At 40.0% G+C, this 15,740-nt stretch overlaps 1 protein-coding gene across 3 annotated transcripts in view; it reads right to left on the bottom strand.

Annotated features, from left to right (window-relative positions):
- PLEKHM3 (pleckstrin homology domain containing M3) overlaps positions 1 to 15,740 on the bottom strand; it is a 93,545-nt gene that overhangs the window by 25,116 nt on the left and 52,689 nt on the right. For all 3 annotated transcript variants that reach the window (XM_042460448.1, XM_042460458.1, XM_042460466.1), the window contains one exon: positions 8,513 to 8,576. In XM_042460448.1, coding sequence (XP_042316382.1) covers positions 8,513 to 8,576 — 64 coding nt within the window. The remainder of the gene's footprint in view (positions 1 to 8,512; positions 8,577 to 15,740) is intronic.

Raw genomic sequence — 15,740 nt, forward strand, 5'->3', positions numbered from 1 at the left:
ATATATAATATTTATAAACAAACAAACAAATAAAATTCCTGACCAACACCTTACAAAGACTTCACAGTTGGCCCTACTCAAACTTTTCAGGGAGATAATTCAAGACATCTGACACACAAACAGTGCAACTGCACATCCTTAGTCCTGGCAGTGGCAATGGAGATATGACAGTACCCAACCGCTCCCTTACAGGTAACACTTCTGCATCTTTTTGGGGATTACTTTAGGGCAACTAAAGTGTTTGGTGAAGGGTGAGTTCTTGTGGCTGAACAACAGCAGTGGCATCTGTTCTATATTTCTCACTTCAGTTCACAGGAACAAATATCTCTCTGAAAGCACGCAAAGTCCTCCATGTATGCATGTAGGAAACATGTTTGAAAGCCACCTCATGGGAATGAGGTGAGTTCTCCATTTGCAGCGATATTTTGATGTGGGGATATGAGCATTCAATCCTGAACTTGTATTCTCAAGTGGTACTGGTTTCTGAACAACTAAATTGGTTCTCATTTTGCCATTTTACCCTGGGGAAATCTACTGTATGAACTCATGTATAAGTCTAGACATTTTAGTCAAAAAAATGTCGCCAAAAACCAAAGTCGACTTATCCACGGGTCAATGTTAGTACTGTACTTTAACTCTTATTTTAAAAAAGGAACCATCCCCTGCTGAAAGGCAAGAGCATAATCTGTGTACTAGAAGCACTGACACACCTCTGTTCTCTCATCCATCCAGCCTTTATTGTGAGCACAGTTATGCCTGCTTGAATTTTGTAAATTCTTTGGCATTGTTTTCCTTTGCTTCATCCTTTAGATCCTTTGTTATGTGGCCCTAAGTTTTACCCACGACTTATCCACAGATCATATCAAAATCCATCATTTTGGCCTCAAAACCTGCTCTCAACGTATACATGAAATTGACTTATGGTTGAGTATATATGAACAAAATGGAGGTGAAAGTATGTTAACATCACGTCTGTAGGTTCATTCACACTGTGATCCATATTTGAGCATGAGTGAACCTCAGGCTTATGTACTCCTTCCTTCTTGCTCCTCCAGATTGGCTGAGAGGATCTTAAGATGCTTTTGCTTCCGTTCTAGATTAACCAAAGGTATGAACCTGGGCAAACTATGGCTAATCTTAACTAGGGTTGTTTGAAACACACCAACTTGAATATGAATTTGGCCTGTTAAGATTAAGCCACAGTTTAGGGACTGGACATAGTGCTAAACTGCAGTAATCTAAAATGGGAGGGGGAAATCCATACTAACAAGAGATACTGAAAAGCTTGCTTTTATTTTGTCACTTGTGGTACAATTTATGGTAAAGTGAAGAGTACCAAGTAGCGTGCCCCCATGCCCATGGAAAATTCAGGTGCCCTTGAAGTTCAAATTAAAACCAGTGAGTGGCCATCCCCCTTTCATCTTACACTCCGTGTAAACAATGTGGCTTGAAAGGGTGGATGCCAGGAACAATACAATTGCTGGGCCAAAGCCCTTGCCTTCACAATCACCATTTAATTCTCTGGGGCTCCCTTTCTTCTCTCTCCCTATGGATCTTTAGGCTCACCCTGGCAGCTTGATATGTAATTTCTGTCATTTTCTAGTGTACTCCCAAACTTGACAGAAGAGTTAATTACAGATTTTTCTTAAAGCATTGAAAGAAAAAGAGAGAATGAGAGAGAGAGAGAGAGAGAGAGAGAGAGAAGTGGGGAAAGTCAAAGGCTGCATTAGTCAAATATATTTTCAAGACATCAGGATGCTGCATGGTACAGAAAGGAAGACAATTACCTTAATCTAATGCTTATTTAAGTACACTTATGCCAGAGCTATGCACAGGTTTCATACTTTGATCACTGTGTTAGTTTGGATCTGCACTGCAGCTACATTTACTGCTGGGGGAATCTGGGAGTTGCAGTCCAACTATATTTTTTCTAAGTTCTAGATGCATCACTGCAGATTTGTAATTCAAGATCTTTTAAATCAGTGCCCTCCATGGCTGCTGTAACTTTTTTTTTAAAATGTCCGGTTTTCAAAGAACAAGGAAATCAAAACAGTAACCTATAACACCATAAAGTATAACAGTGAAATCTCAGACATGTTTACTCAAGGATTAATGCCACTGAGTTCAACAAGGCTACTCCTAGGTAAGTGGGACCCATGTTGTTTCAAGACCCATTAGCTGGCACAGTTAAAACCCTGCAACTACTGTGCTACAGAAAATTCACTGAAAATGAGACTGCCCCTGGCAAAACTGTCCTCCTTTACTTGATTTCTTTGTGTGATATCATTTTTCAAAAACTAAATGGACTTGTGAAGATTCAGTTTGACACCCAAACCGGCATCCTTCAAGGATGCAGTCAAGTAATCAAAATTGGGAAGCCATATCTGAATCCTATTAGTATTTCCATGCTATAGTTACATAACCATTGGCTCACCATGTAACAATGGAAGGTCTCGTCTAATTGGGAGTTCCAGTAGGACTGACACCCAAATATTACAATTTGCTGTAGTTAAATAAAAAGTAACTTAATAATTGCTTACAATATAATCTTCTTGTCAATACCCTCAAGGTAGGCAAGGAAGCATTACAATTTACAAAAGCATTCTTTGGGGCCAGAAATTGCTTTTGTAGGGAAATGTAGGCTGAGGGGAAGGCAAGTAAGTTTTTATGAGCTTATAACTTTAGTAAATGTGGCTTAAATCCAGTGACTAGTCCCAACTAGAATAGTCCAGAATAGACCCAATGAACTAATTGCTGATGTGTATATGTTAACTGCCTTCAAGTTGCCCTTGATTTATGGCAACTCTATGACTGACACACCTCCAAGGCACCCTATCCTCAACAGACCTGTTTAGGCCTTTCACATTCAGGGCCGTGGCTTCCTTCACTGTGTCTATCCACCTGTAATGCAGTCTTCCTCTTTTCCTGTTGTCTTCTACCTTTACCTAGCATTATTGTATTTTCTAGTGAGTCATGCCTTCTCAGTCTAGTCATCCTGGCCTCCTAGGACCTATTTACAAGAGCAAAAAGGATCTGAACATTCCCTAGTAGCCAAGATGTCTAAACTGAGGTTGTCATACTTTGGTCACATCATAAGAAGACATGGCTCACTAGGAAAGGTGATAATACTTGGAAAGAGAAGAGGCCCGTAGAAAGAGAGGAAGGCCACACACCAGATGGATAGAGTCAATCAAAGAGGACACAGACCTAAGTTTGGAGGAACTGAACACCTCTGTTGAGCACAGGGAGCTTGGAGATGCCTCATTCACTGGGTCACCTGGAAGAGAAGATGGCCTGGGGGCAGTCAAGAACAACAACATCAACAACAATTTACATAAATCCCTTACATAAATCCCATTGTTTAAATGGGTCTACTCTAGCTAGGACTAACAACTAGATGTAGGCCTATATTGGCAATGTGTATTACTATAAACAAACACACACACAAATAAAAAGGATTCTTATTTGTTCCTGTTTAGTAGCTCTTACAATGGCTTAGTTTATTGCAAATATTGTACAAATTTAGAGCACTTCCTTCCTTCATGTTTAATGATAAGGATTTCCTAGTTTCTATCACACAAGAGACTGGCCTGGCTTGAATTTAGAAGCAAACAAGTCTTGTGGAGTTTTTACAAAAGGCTCATTTCTTGTCACATTTCATGAAATGACGGAGGGTTACAGTTCACCTGTTCATGGCTGACAATCACCACAACTCTTTTTCTGCTTGTTAAATCTGAGTGCTCCTAATTTATCTTGCCTGCTAAAGCTCAAGTAAGCAAATAAGGGAGCAATAAGGGTGGGGAAAAACTATATGTTAACTGGACCAGCTATAAAATTGGTTGCACTCATTAGGCACTGGGATGATGGAAGAACTTGTTTGACATTACTACTCTGCTATTACTGCTACTATTATATTTTTGTGTAACTGGAAGAGATTGGTGGTGGAGGAGGAAACTATCAGTCCTTGCTTGGGCTAAAGCTCTGACCTGCTGAGGTATTCTAAATTGCACTCTGGGTGCTTTTTGAACTATGGGAGGAAACACAAGTAGCAGTTTGAGAGATCTGCCACAATTAAATTTCTTTTGCTTCACACCTTCCCCTTCTACTACTTTATTCTTCTCCTGGAGCACAGGAACATTAAAGGCCATTATGTAGTGAATTGATATTAGCTTGTCCTATAGTTACATTGCAAAAAGCACCACCCAGGGCAAAACACCTGTTCACTTGGCAGCTTTCAAATTCACCTTGTATATTACAATGGTACATTTTCACTAACAATAGGAAAAGCTAGATCTCTGTATATTAAAATGGAAGATATATGTAACATATAACTAACAACATATGGTTTGTTTACATGTTCAAACCTATGGAAAGTGGAACCTACCTTAATACTGGTTGTTTAATTACAGTATTAGCACTGCAATCCTATATCTACTAAGAAGTGTCTTGCTGGATTCAGTGGGGCATACACTTAGGTAAGTGAGTATAGGATTGCAGCTGAAACTAGTAAGGCCCAGATATATCTCCTAAAGTGACAGAGCCCATTAAGATCTTCCCCAACTTAGGCCTGTTACAGACTGCCAAAATAAAGCTGCTTCGGGTCTCTTTGGAGATATGCTATTTAAATGATGTATGGGTCCTAAGAGTCCGGAGGTCATGCCAAAGCCACACTCCATTCCTAAGCACTGGAGTGTAGCTTTGGTGCAGCTTCTGGATTCTTAGGGTGCATGCATCATTTAAACAGCATACCTCCAAAGAGACCCGAAGCAGCTTTATTTTGGTAGTCTGTAACAGGCCTTAGTTCCAGATATGAAGCAGTCTGAAATCTATTGGCATCCATATTTTCCATGAGAAAAAGCTCAGAGAGATTTGGATAAGTGTTGATTTTCCTGTTCACTCCTTTAAAATGTGAATTCAAAAATATAGCCGTGTTAGTCTGTAGAATAGTATGTAGAGAGATCTTGTAGCACTGTTGAGACTAACTAAAGAAATAAGTTGGCAGCATGAACTTTCATAGACTTAAGTCTGCTTCTTTAGATGCATTTTGGTCTGAGGAAGTAGACTTAAGTCTACGAAAGCTCATTCTGCCAATTTCTTTCTTTAGTTAATCTTAGAATGTGAGTGCTATTCCTAAGCTATTGATATTGCTTTCCAATGTACTAACTGTCATATGTTCCCCCCAAAAAAAAGAAAGAAGAAGAGAAGGAGGAGGAGGAGGAGGAGGAAGAAGTTATTGTCGTTGAGCAATGCTAGTCAACCTGCCCCTCTGCCATGCAAAAGAAAGAATGGCAGGCAGCACCCTCTCCTGAAGAAAAATTATGTTTAATGGCACAGTAAGTGGGAATGAGAGAACCAGCGTGGCACAGTGGTTTAGTTGTTGGACTAAGACACTGAAGACATAGTTCAAATCCTTGCTTAGCCATGGAAATCCACTGGGTGACCTTGGGCCTCAGAGGAAGGCAATCGCAAAACGTCCTCTGAATAAATCTTGTCAAGAGAACCCTGTAACTAGTTCGCCTTAGGGCTGCCATAGCTAATGTATGTTGGTATTCTGCAGAGGGAGTCAATGGTGAACCCCCTCATCAGACCGCCTCACCAAGAAAACCCTATGATGAGGTAATCCAAAATGAAACAAGAGATAGGAAAAGGATACAAGGAAAGGACTAAAAAAAAAGGTAGAATAGAGGGGAGATTTAAAAAAAGGGGGGAGGGGAAATCTGGCCAAGGGCACAAAAGGTCTTAACCAGAATAGAAGTCAAAAAGTAGGAAGGCTACAAGACAAAAAGAATGTATTAACTACCACTACACAAATCATAGGAACATGGAATGTGAGGAGTATGAGTGACAGGAAGCTAGACATCGTAAAACAAGAAGTGGAATGTATAAACATAGCAATACTTGGAGTGAGTGAACTAAAATGGATAGTAATGGGACATTTAGAGTCAGACAATTACACAATGTTCTACTCAGGAAATAAAAAGATAAGAAGGAATGGGGTGGCATTAATAGTGAGAAGAGATCCAGCAAAATCAATCAAAGGATATAACAGAAAGTCAGTCTGAATTATGTCAATATGGCTTCAGGGAAAACCCATTAACATTACCAAAATCCAAGTTTATGTGCCAGCCAGGGATGCAGAGGAACAAGAATTTGAGAGACTGTATATTGGAGTCCAAGAAGAGATTGATAATACACCAAAACAGAACTTCTTGTTAATCATGGACAATTGGAATGCAAACATAGGAAGCAAAGAAGAATAAAAGACTATAGGAAAATTTGGACTAGTTACAAGACATGAAGCTGGAGAGTGACTGATAAGAGTTTTGCGAAGCTAATAATCTATTTGTAGCAAATACCTTCTTCATACAGAGGAGACTAGACATGGACATTACCAGATGGTCAATACAAAAATCTAGAAGACTACATAACTTGAAACATAAGATGGAGAAGCTCCATTCTCTCTGCAAAAGCACAGCCAGGAACAGATTGTGACACAGACCATGAATTACAATAGGGCACCTGTGTCATACACGAGCGCTCTATACACGGCTTCCAGCATGCTCTGGAAAAGGGGCCGTAAAGGCTTCTCCCGCACCCCCAGAAGAAACAATGGGGCATGTGCCCGGTGCGTGCCGTGGGAACAAGCCCCATTATTTCTAATGGGGCTTGAGTTTACGCGATTTTTCCCTTACGCAGCGGGGTCTGGAACGGATCCCCGCGTAAGGGAAGGGCCAACTGTAATATGAACAATTAGAATAAAGATAAAGAAAAACAGCACACCAATCAGAATGCCAAAATATGACCTGAAAAAAATCTCAGCCAAGTTCAAATGTAATGTGAAAAATAGATTTGCACTGCAGCTGGCTCTCAGCAGTAGGCGAGCTTCTGTTCCAGACACCTGTTGTGGATGTCAAAAAATGTGGGCCCTCAAGTCCTGTCATTTTTAATGGCCGTGGCTGCGTGCATGTGCCACCATTAGGGCCAATGGGGTTTGCCATCCATGAATGCTGAAACCTGTAGATGGTCCACTGTTAGAGCAGATGGGCTGTTCTAAGCCTAACTGACAGGAAACCAGATGAACTATGGACAGAAGCAAGGGACATATTCAAAGAAGAATGTAGAAACACTATCTGTAGCCAAAACGAAAGAGAAGAATCAATGGATGACAGACAAAACACTACAAGCAATAAAAGACAGATGAGAAGCAAAAGGAAAGAGATAGAAATAGAACCAGAAGTATGCATGCAACTGTCCAGTGATTAGTGTGTAAAGACAAAGAGAATTAGTATAATGATCTCTGCAAAGAAATAGAAGAAAAGAAGAAGAAGAAGAAGAGACCCCTTTCACAAGATCAGTGAAATAAAAGAGTAATTTAGACCAAGTGTAGGAATACTCTTATGATCAACAGAGGAACATAACAAATGACCAAGACAAAATGAAAAGAAAATACATAGAAGAGCTATACAAAAATGATGAAAGGATGAAGGAAAAAAAGGAAGAAGAATCATATGAAGATGAACCTCAAATTTTGAAAAGTGAAGTGAAAGCTGTATAAATTGTATTTAAGAGGAATAAACGTTCAGAAACATATGACCTACCAATACAGCTACTTCAATTTACACAGACAGAATCAACCATTGTTCTAACTAAAGTTTGCCAGCAGATATGGAAAACAAAACAATGGTCCACTGATGGAAATGATCAATATACATCCTTAGTCTGAATAAAGGGGATACAAGTGACTGCAGCAACTACAAGACCATTGCATTGATTTTATACACAAACAAGGCCATGCTGAAGACTGTACAGCCATATATAGAGTGAGAAATCCCCCAGGCGGGGTTCAGGAAGGAAAGAGGCACTAGGGATCAAATTGCAAACATACAATGGATAATGGAGTGTAACAGAGAATTCTAGAAGAAAATCAGCATGTGCTTTTTAGGCTGTGGCAAAGCCTTTTACAGCATAGATTATGAAAAGCTATGGATTGCACTTAAAAAGCTAGGTGTGCCAATACATTTTATTGTCCTGATGCATAACCTATATTCAGGACAAGAGGCTACAGTTAGAAAGGAATAAGGAGAAAAAGAGTGGTTCCCAATTGGAAAGGGAATTAGACAAGGATGCGCCTTATCATCCTATTTGTTCAACTTGTAAACAGAAACTATCATATGAAAAGCAGGCTCAGATTTGGAATGAAATGATTAGAGAAATGAGATGGGGAGAGGGGAGTGAAAGATGTTCTAGGCTGATAATAAGGATTTGGCCAGATTAAAAGCAAAATCCAATTTAACCTCACCCGAGAAGCAGCAGCAGTAATTGAATTACATGATGAAATGTTTGGTGTGCAGGAGGAGAGGCTACAATTTAAATGTGTATCAGCACCAAGAAATCGGTTAGAGGAGGAGATAGATAAGTGAATGCAATATAACTCATACCATTTCTAAGTGTATGCCTTGTACAATATGTTTCTATAGATATATGTTGCTCAGAAGATGTTGAAGTCACTCACCTGCTGTAGGTCAGCCAAGGAATAGAGGTGAATCTGCTGAAGAAGATACTCTCTGGGGAAAATTCTTGAAAAAAGAAAAAGAGAAAGTGATTATTTCTGTTGTTTTCAAAATACAAAATACAAAACAAAACCCACAAAGTGTCTTATGGCTCTTTAAAAATGAATTGATGTTTTACTGTAAACTTTCATGGATGAGACCCCACTTCATCATATGCATGAAGTATTCTCTCAGTTGGTAAATATAGTGAGACCTTATATCCACTAGTGTTGGTTCCAGGATCCCTCCTGGATAACAAAATCTGTGAATGCTCAAGTCCCATTAAATATAATGGTAGAGCAAAATGGTCTCCCTTGTATAAAATGGAAAATCAAGGTTTGCTATTTGGAATTTATACCATTTTGGAATATTTTCAAGCTGTGGATGCTTGAACCCGTGGATAAAAAAATCTGTGGATATGGCAGGCCAACAGTAATTATATTGATGCTTGATTGGTGGGTAAATGAAAGGCAGATTGTGGCCAGTGGAGTCAAAAGAAATTCCAATGTAAAAATACAAATAGTGACCATGTCTTAACAGTGGCTTCTTGCTTACGTTACCTGAATAACACATGGAAAAGCATTTTTCTCTATTCAGGCTATGGGAGAGACAGTTGTACCTCCAAATGAACTGCTGAATTGCTACTGAAAAAGAAGCTCACTTCTACTCTTTTAAGCCTATATAGAAAATATAGTTTTCTGACCTTGTACATGTGTTAATTTATCAGGCATGCTAAGATGACTCAGTGCAAAAAAAAAAAGAGAGCTCTCACAAGAGAGCCTCAGTTATTACCAATTGGCACCTCTTGCCACTGGTTTTGCCTCCACAAGATTCCCCATAGAAGCCAGCAAGTAAAGGAGGAAAAAAAGCTGTATAACGCTGTAGGAAACTGGTCAGTAATGATTCTGATCTCATGACATGGTAATCTATTTAACTAATCATCATTCAGATCTCTTCAGTGCCTCTGTTCACAATTGGCTCTGAAAGTTGTGAGACCTGAATGGGCATGACTTTTGTTTTTAAAGGAATAGTGGTATAAAAATTTCAATGTGCTATCAGTGAGAATGTACTGTTTCTGCCCCCTTGTCCTGTCAAGCAAGGAGGAGGAATAACCAAGAACCCAGTATGAATGACAAGTACAGAGTTGTAAGCTACTTTGAGTCCCAATTTTTGGGGGAAAGAGGAAAATAATAATAACAACAAACATCACCATCACCAACATCATCATCATCGGGGAGGGGGGGTCCCTTCTGGGTGGAAATAAAATACTGTTGGTGGCTCTGATAATTGCCCCTGAATGCTCCTGCACAACAGAAACGCCATCTAGTTAGTTTTTAAAAATCCAAAATGTATAGCAACAAGTATGGTAGCCAACAACAACATTTCCCTAAGATACATTTCACAATTGTTTCCTATTGAGAAATTAGTAGCTACTCCAAATCTTAGAACTCAAGCCACTGCTTTCTTTGGATACTGGATCCTCTTGATTTATATACATAACTACTTTTTGTAAGGTGTAAAAGCTACAGAAGAAGGGAGGCCTGTAAAGCTTATTCCAGAAAATACATTTATCCCATTTTACTAGAATACTGCTGTCGCAGTGCCCATAGCTACTCCAATTGGGGTGGGGGTGATTGGCAGCTCCATAATGGCAGAAGGAGGCGAGGACACGCCGGTGAATACTCAATACCTGTTATTTCCAAGACAAACATTATATAACTTCCGGTTTCTCCCATGTGGCTGGCCGGTTACTTTACCGACCACCCAACTTTCCCACTCTAAGTCTGTAAGACTTAGGAGTGGATACCTCTCCTTCCGGCTCCGGCTTCCCTCACTCTAGTGGCCTAGGGGGACATCCCATAGGCCAACACCGTCCTCGAATGTCCCAGCAGAGATGAGGTCCAGGTCCAATCACAGGGCAGGCTTGCTAGGGCCCCTCTTCCACTTCTAAGGTTGCCAGGTGAACTCGGTCAGTGAAGAAGCCTTCTACTCTAGGGTCCTAAAGCCCGTCACTCCCATTACTGCCCCGTCTACCTCATAGGTGTCGGCGAGTCAAGTCCGCAGTTCAAGCATTCTGAACCCGCATGGTGATCTCCTCCTCATACACCGTCTCCTCTCCTAACTCCGGTGTCTTCTTTAGCTCCTTCTCCTCTTCCCTGAGCCTCCCCTCCTCTTCACAGCTGAGCCCCATGTTTCTGCAGCCTCCCCACGTCTTGCGGTCCTCTTGTCCACCGTCTTCCCGTGCGGGATCCCAACCCGACTCCTCCCCATCATCCACCCCGACAACTGCTATTTCTACTTTATCCCAAAGAGTTAAGAAAGACTGATGCAATTTTTTTGTTACTGTTAATATTTTTAGGTTTTATACTGCTATATGGAAGAAGTAACTAGTTTTACTGAAGTATTATTAATAGTCTTTTTAGTTATTGCCATGCCTTTCTCTTTCTTATATGATAAAAGAATACACTCCTAGTCTAGAACAAACAAGAAAAACCCATGTCAAGGTGTAATGCAAATCTTTACTTTGTCCTTCCCCAATCAATCTTGTGGACATGAATATATGCCCTTAATCCCATGTTAGCTGGCAATCACTGACACAAAGACATCTCCAAAATTTACTCTCTTCCATAAACTGAATAGGCATTTCCACTTTATCTTATCAAAAACCTTAAGAGTGTCCAAGGACAGAAGGGAGAGTTGCATACTTCCCCTTTGTTAGCTCAATTAAAGGTTTGCTCAATTGCATTTATCAGGGATAATATATTTAGTAGTCAACATATTTATCTGACAAGCCAGAACAGAAGTCTAAATGATAATGAAATGATATGCAGCAGTTTAGTAAAATGATAGGTAGCAGTTAGGTAAGCATCCTTTCCTGATTTAGGAATGATGAAAATTCTAGCTTTTTTCAAACTGTCTGGGACTCAAACACCTTTCAAACACTGCTGATTTGATACAAAATTCATCCTTGCCTGAGTATTCTTGCAAAAATAAGTACATGTTATTGGAAAAGATCCACACATGTATGATTGTTATTCCAAACTTTGGAAGATAATGTAATATTTAAACTTACCAATTATGTATGAAGATGCAGGCTGCATCCCCGCTACAGCAATAACCCAGTGTGACACCACTTTTACTGCCACGACTCAATGCTATGGAATTCTGGGAAGTGCATTTTTTGTGGCACCCTCTGCTCTGGTGCCACAACAAACTACACTTCCCAGAATTCCATAGCATTGAACCACGGCAGTAAAAATCAGGTCGAACTGGATTATTTCTGCAGTGGGGATGCAGCCACATACCACAATAAATCAGAACTATTATTACTGTTATTATTATTTCATTTATGTCTTTTTTTTAAAAAGGTAGGCATTATATTGGTAATTTGTGTTCATATGTTTTATTTTTGCAATGCAACACACATTCTGCAAATATTATTTAAACAAATACACATATATACAGGTGTTTCTGGTAACGCTGCTAAAAAAAATCTGCCCAGCAAACATGCATCAAAAGAGAGTCTGCCTAATCTATTTTTGTATAGTTTGAGAGGAAGGTTTATGGAATAGTGCTCTCTCTAATGGAGAAATTGACAGCACAGCCTGAAATTTTGAATGGGATATAAATGACTGGAACTTGTTATAGTGTTTGGTGTCTAATTACTGAATACATGCCAATAACAGCTGTGCTTTTAATACTATTCATCCTCTGAAGTTTCAAGTAAACATTTGGAATGATATGTTGTCCTCTTAATTTTGGATCAATGGTAGATTATGTAATTTCTATCTTTTTTATTTTTATTTTGAATCCAGATGTATTGTCCCCAGATTTTGCTACTGTTGTTACTGGGGTTTTAAAACATAATGCTATATGTATATCTATCTAACACATTCTCTAAATAAAAAAAATGTCTTAACTTACAAAACAGATATCCCAACATGTTCTCCAATTCAGTTCAGAAAAGAAGGACCCTCTCTCAAGGATAGAAAGCAGCAAATACATGTAGATATATTAAAAAGCACAGAATCACCATGGAAGAAATAGTAAGAAACACACATGTATTCCCACTATCATGGAAAGCGGGACAAGAAAAAGTCTTTAAAACCAAAGCATATCCATTTTTCTTTTTTTAAAAAAATGGTATCTGCAGGTACGGGAGAAACATGCTTTTTGATTTGTGATGGAAACAAACCAAGCCTACAGCTGACAACAGCACTCCAAGTGCATTAAGGTGGTCTCTCGTCAAAATCAAAGAGAGAAAAGGGCACTCAGTGCCATGAAGATCATGTGCCTAATGGACAGAACCAGTTGTATCCTGGAGCTGACCTCTTTAGAGGCAACATTATGAGCATGTCTAGGGTTGGACAGAGATCAATTCAAAGATCACTTTTTAGTTCAGTTCAGTGCTTTGTGTGAAGGAGTACTGGTAAACACTATCATTTATTCGCATTAACAAATGTGTTTAGATTTCGAGAGGCATAGAAAAAAAGCTGGCACAGACACAGTATTGGCATAGATTTTGAAATTCTTTGAAAAATACAAAAGAAGATTGAAAGGCACAATATATGGAGACAAACAGACAACAGCAGGGAGGAGACAGGCTAATATAATTAACTGGGGGCAGAGAGGTTGTTTTTTCTATTAGTGGATGTGCAGGACAATCCTAACACACATATCCATGCAGAAGAAAGCCTTACTGTGTTCCAAGGAAATTACCAACACATAAGAGTGCACACGACTGCAGCTTAAGGTGTTAATATTTAGTGGGATGAGCATCAGCATAAAGAAATACTACCAGCAACAACATTAGAAGGTATTGTAACCCGCCTCGATCCGTAGGGAGAGGCAGGTTAGAAATAAATTAATATTATTATTATTAAAACTAAAAGACCAAGTAAAACAATAAATAGGAAAGAAATCCACAGTGGCACAAGGATCTTGAAGTATTTCAAGGCATGAAGCTTAAAGAGATTACAGGCCAAATGTGATGTCTTTAACCCCCCCCCCATTTGTGCTCATTGCTGAAATTCTATGGTGCAATAGCAACAGCAGCAACAAAACATTGCAATTTTGCTGTAGAACAAGAGGAATCACACTCCTACAAGTACTATTTGCTTTCAGAACAAGTGTTTTATCAGAAATGTAACTTTCCACACTTCTGGCACTAAAATTCAACAGTGTGTGGTTGCATAGAAGTGCAGTGGAGACCACAGGGGAAGGAACTGGATCCTGGACCCAGTGAAGATGCACGTCCAGGGCCGGCTCATCCATATACTAATAAAAGAACTAATACTAATACACACACATACACACACACTAATAAAAGAACTAATCCCAAGAAGCTTGCATAAAACAGGAAGATTTTGGTCAGTTGCTTAAGAGTGGTAGACTTTGTAATCTGCTGGACATATCTTGGAACCAATTCCAAAGCTTAGAGGGCATTACTGAACTAAGGGCAGCACCAAAAGCTTCTCATCTCCAGGTCTTAAAGGAAGACAGAGTGGGTCTAGGAGGACAGAGTGGGCCTAGATTTAGATGGAGGCAACTGGGCTGGCAAAAACACATTTCTCACCTACTCCTTCTCACAATACTGTAGTTTCTCTGCCCTTTTGAAAATGCTGCCTGGAAAATACAGAGTGCACAACTCTGTTACACAATGGATCCACTAGACCAGTGGTTCCCAACCTGTGGGTCGGGACCCCTTTGGGGGTCAAATTACCCTTTTATGGGGGTCGCCTAAGACCATTGGAAAACACCTATTTCATTACAGTTATGAAGTAGCAACAAAAATAATTTCATGGGTTTGGCTCACCACAACATGAGGAACTGTATTAAAGGGTTGAGGCATTAGGAAGGTTGGGAACCACTGCCCTAGACAGTTAGCTCCCCTAGAAAAGGAGCTTCCCTAGACAGGCACATATTTGGGACAAAAGGCAGATCCAACCTTATAGTTATGGTAGAATGTTCTACCTGGAACTCCACAAATCCATAAAGGGTTTTAAAAAAGGAGTGCCCATACCTTAAATTTAGAAGACCTACAACTGGAGCTTGTAAAAATAAGCATTATATGGCTTTTGCTCATTTGTTACCAGGTTATGCACTACAATGATCAAACCCTTCTTGTTAAGGAAGGGATGGAAATAATGAAATCAGCCAAGGTTGTTACAATGTGCTCTTGGCTATAATCTCTATCTGAGTATCCAGGAAAAGACACTGACCTCCAAGACTTCAACATCTTAAACTATCCAAGATATCTATCAGCCTATCAATGCTAAGGTTACCAGATGGAGTAACTTTGTCTTGTCTGAACTGGACGGCGTTTCAATTATTCACTCTAATCCAGCCTGTTATTGCCTCCACACAAACCTCTTACTCAGGTGAAAAAGAGAAACTGAGCTTGCTGTCACCCGTATATTGATGACAACCCACTCCAAATCTTTAAGCAGGCTCACTCTGCAGTTCGTTATGGATTCCTATAAATCCGGCTTGTTCAAGTGGATTTGCAGGAGGTTCTCAGGCAAGCGGTCAATGTAGAAAGTATATTGGAAAATGTGAAAACGTCTTCAAGATATTCTTTAAATCTGCTCATTCATGTTTAGAAAGTCTTGACACTAATGAAAACACAGGCGGGATACAGACTGCCACTTTGCGGCGGTCTCCCGCCGGCGCCATTTGCTCCGTGCGGGAGCTGCAGCAGCCAAACCGCGCGGCTCCCGCGCGGAGCAAAAAAGAAGCTCCATTTCGGAGCTTCTTTTTGCGGCGCCTTTATGATGTCGTGAGGCGCCGCTGGCGCATTCGCGACGTCATAGGCGCCGTGACACGTCTGGACGCTATGCGTCCAGTACGTAAAGATGGCGGCGCCCATGTGGAAGGGGCGCCGCCATCTTGTACGTATTCTATACGTACTAGGGTTAGGGGGGTGCGGAAGCACCGCCCCTTCCTAACCCTAGTACATATAGAATACGTACTACATGGCGGTTTGTATCCCGCCACAGAAAAGGTCTCGGGGCAAAGGGTAATGCTAGATATGGAAAAATATTACTTATGCAAAATCATTACCAAGAAAAATTGGCAAATTCTTAAAACAACTCTTCCTTAACCTGGTTTGTCTTTATTCAAAGATATAGCCATGTTAGTCTATAATATCAGTATGAAAAGGGATCTTGTAGCTCCTTTGAAACTTAAGTG

Source organism: Sceloporus undulatus, chromosome 1 (genome assembly GCF_019175285.1).
Source record: "Sceloporus undulatus isolate JIND9_A2432 ecotype Alabama chromosome 1, SceUnd_v1.1, whole genome shotgun sequence".
NCBI lineage: Eukaryota > Metazoa > Chordata > Lepidosauria > Squamata > Phrynosomatidae > Sceloporus > Sceloporus undulatus.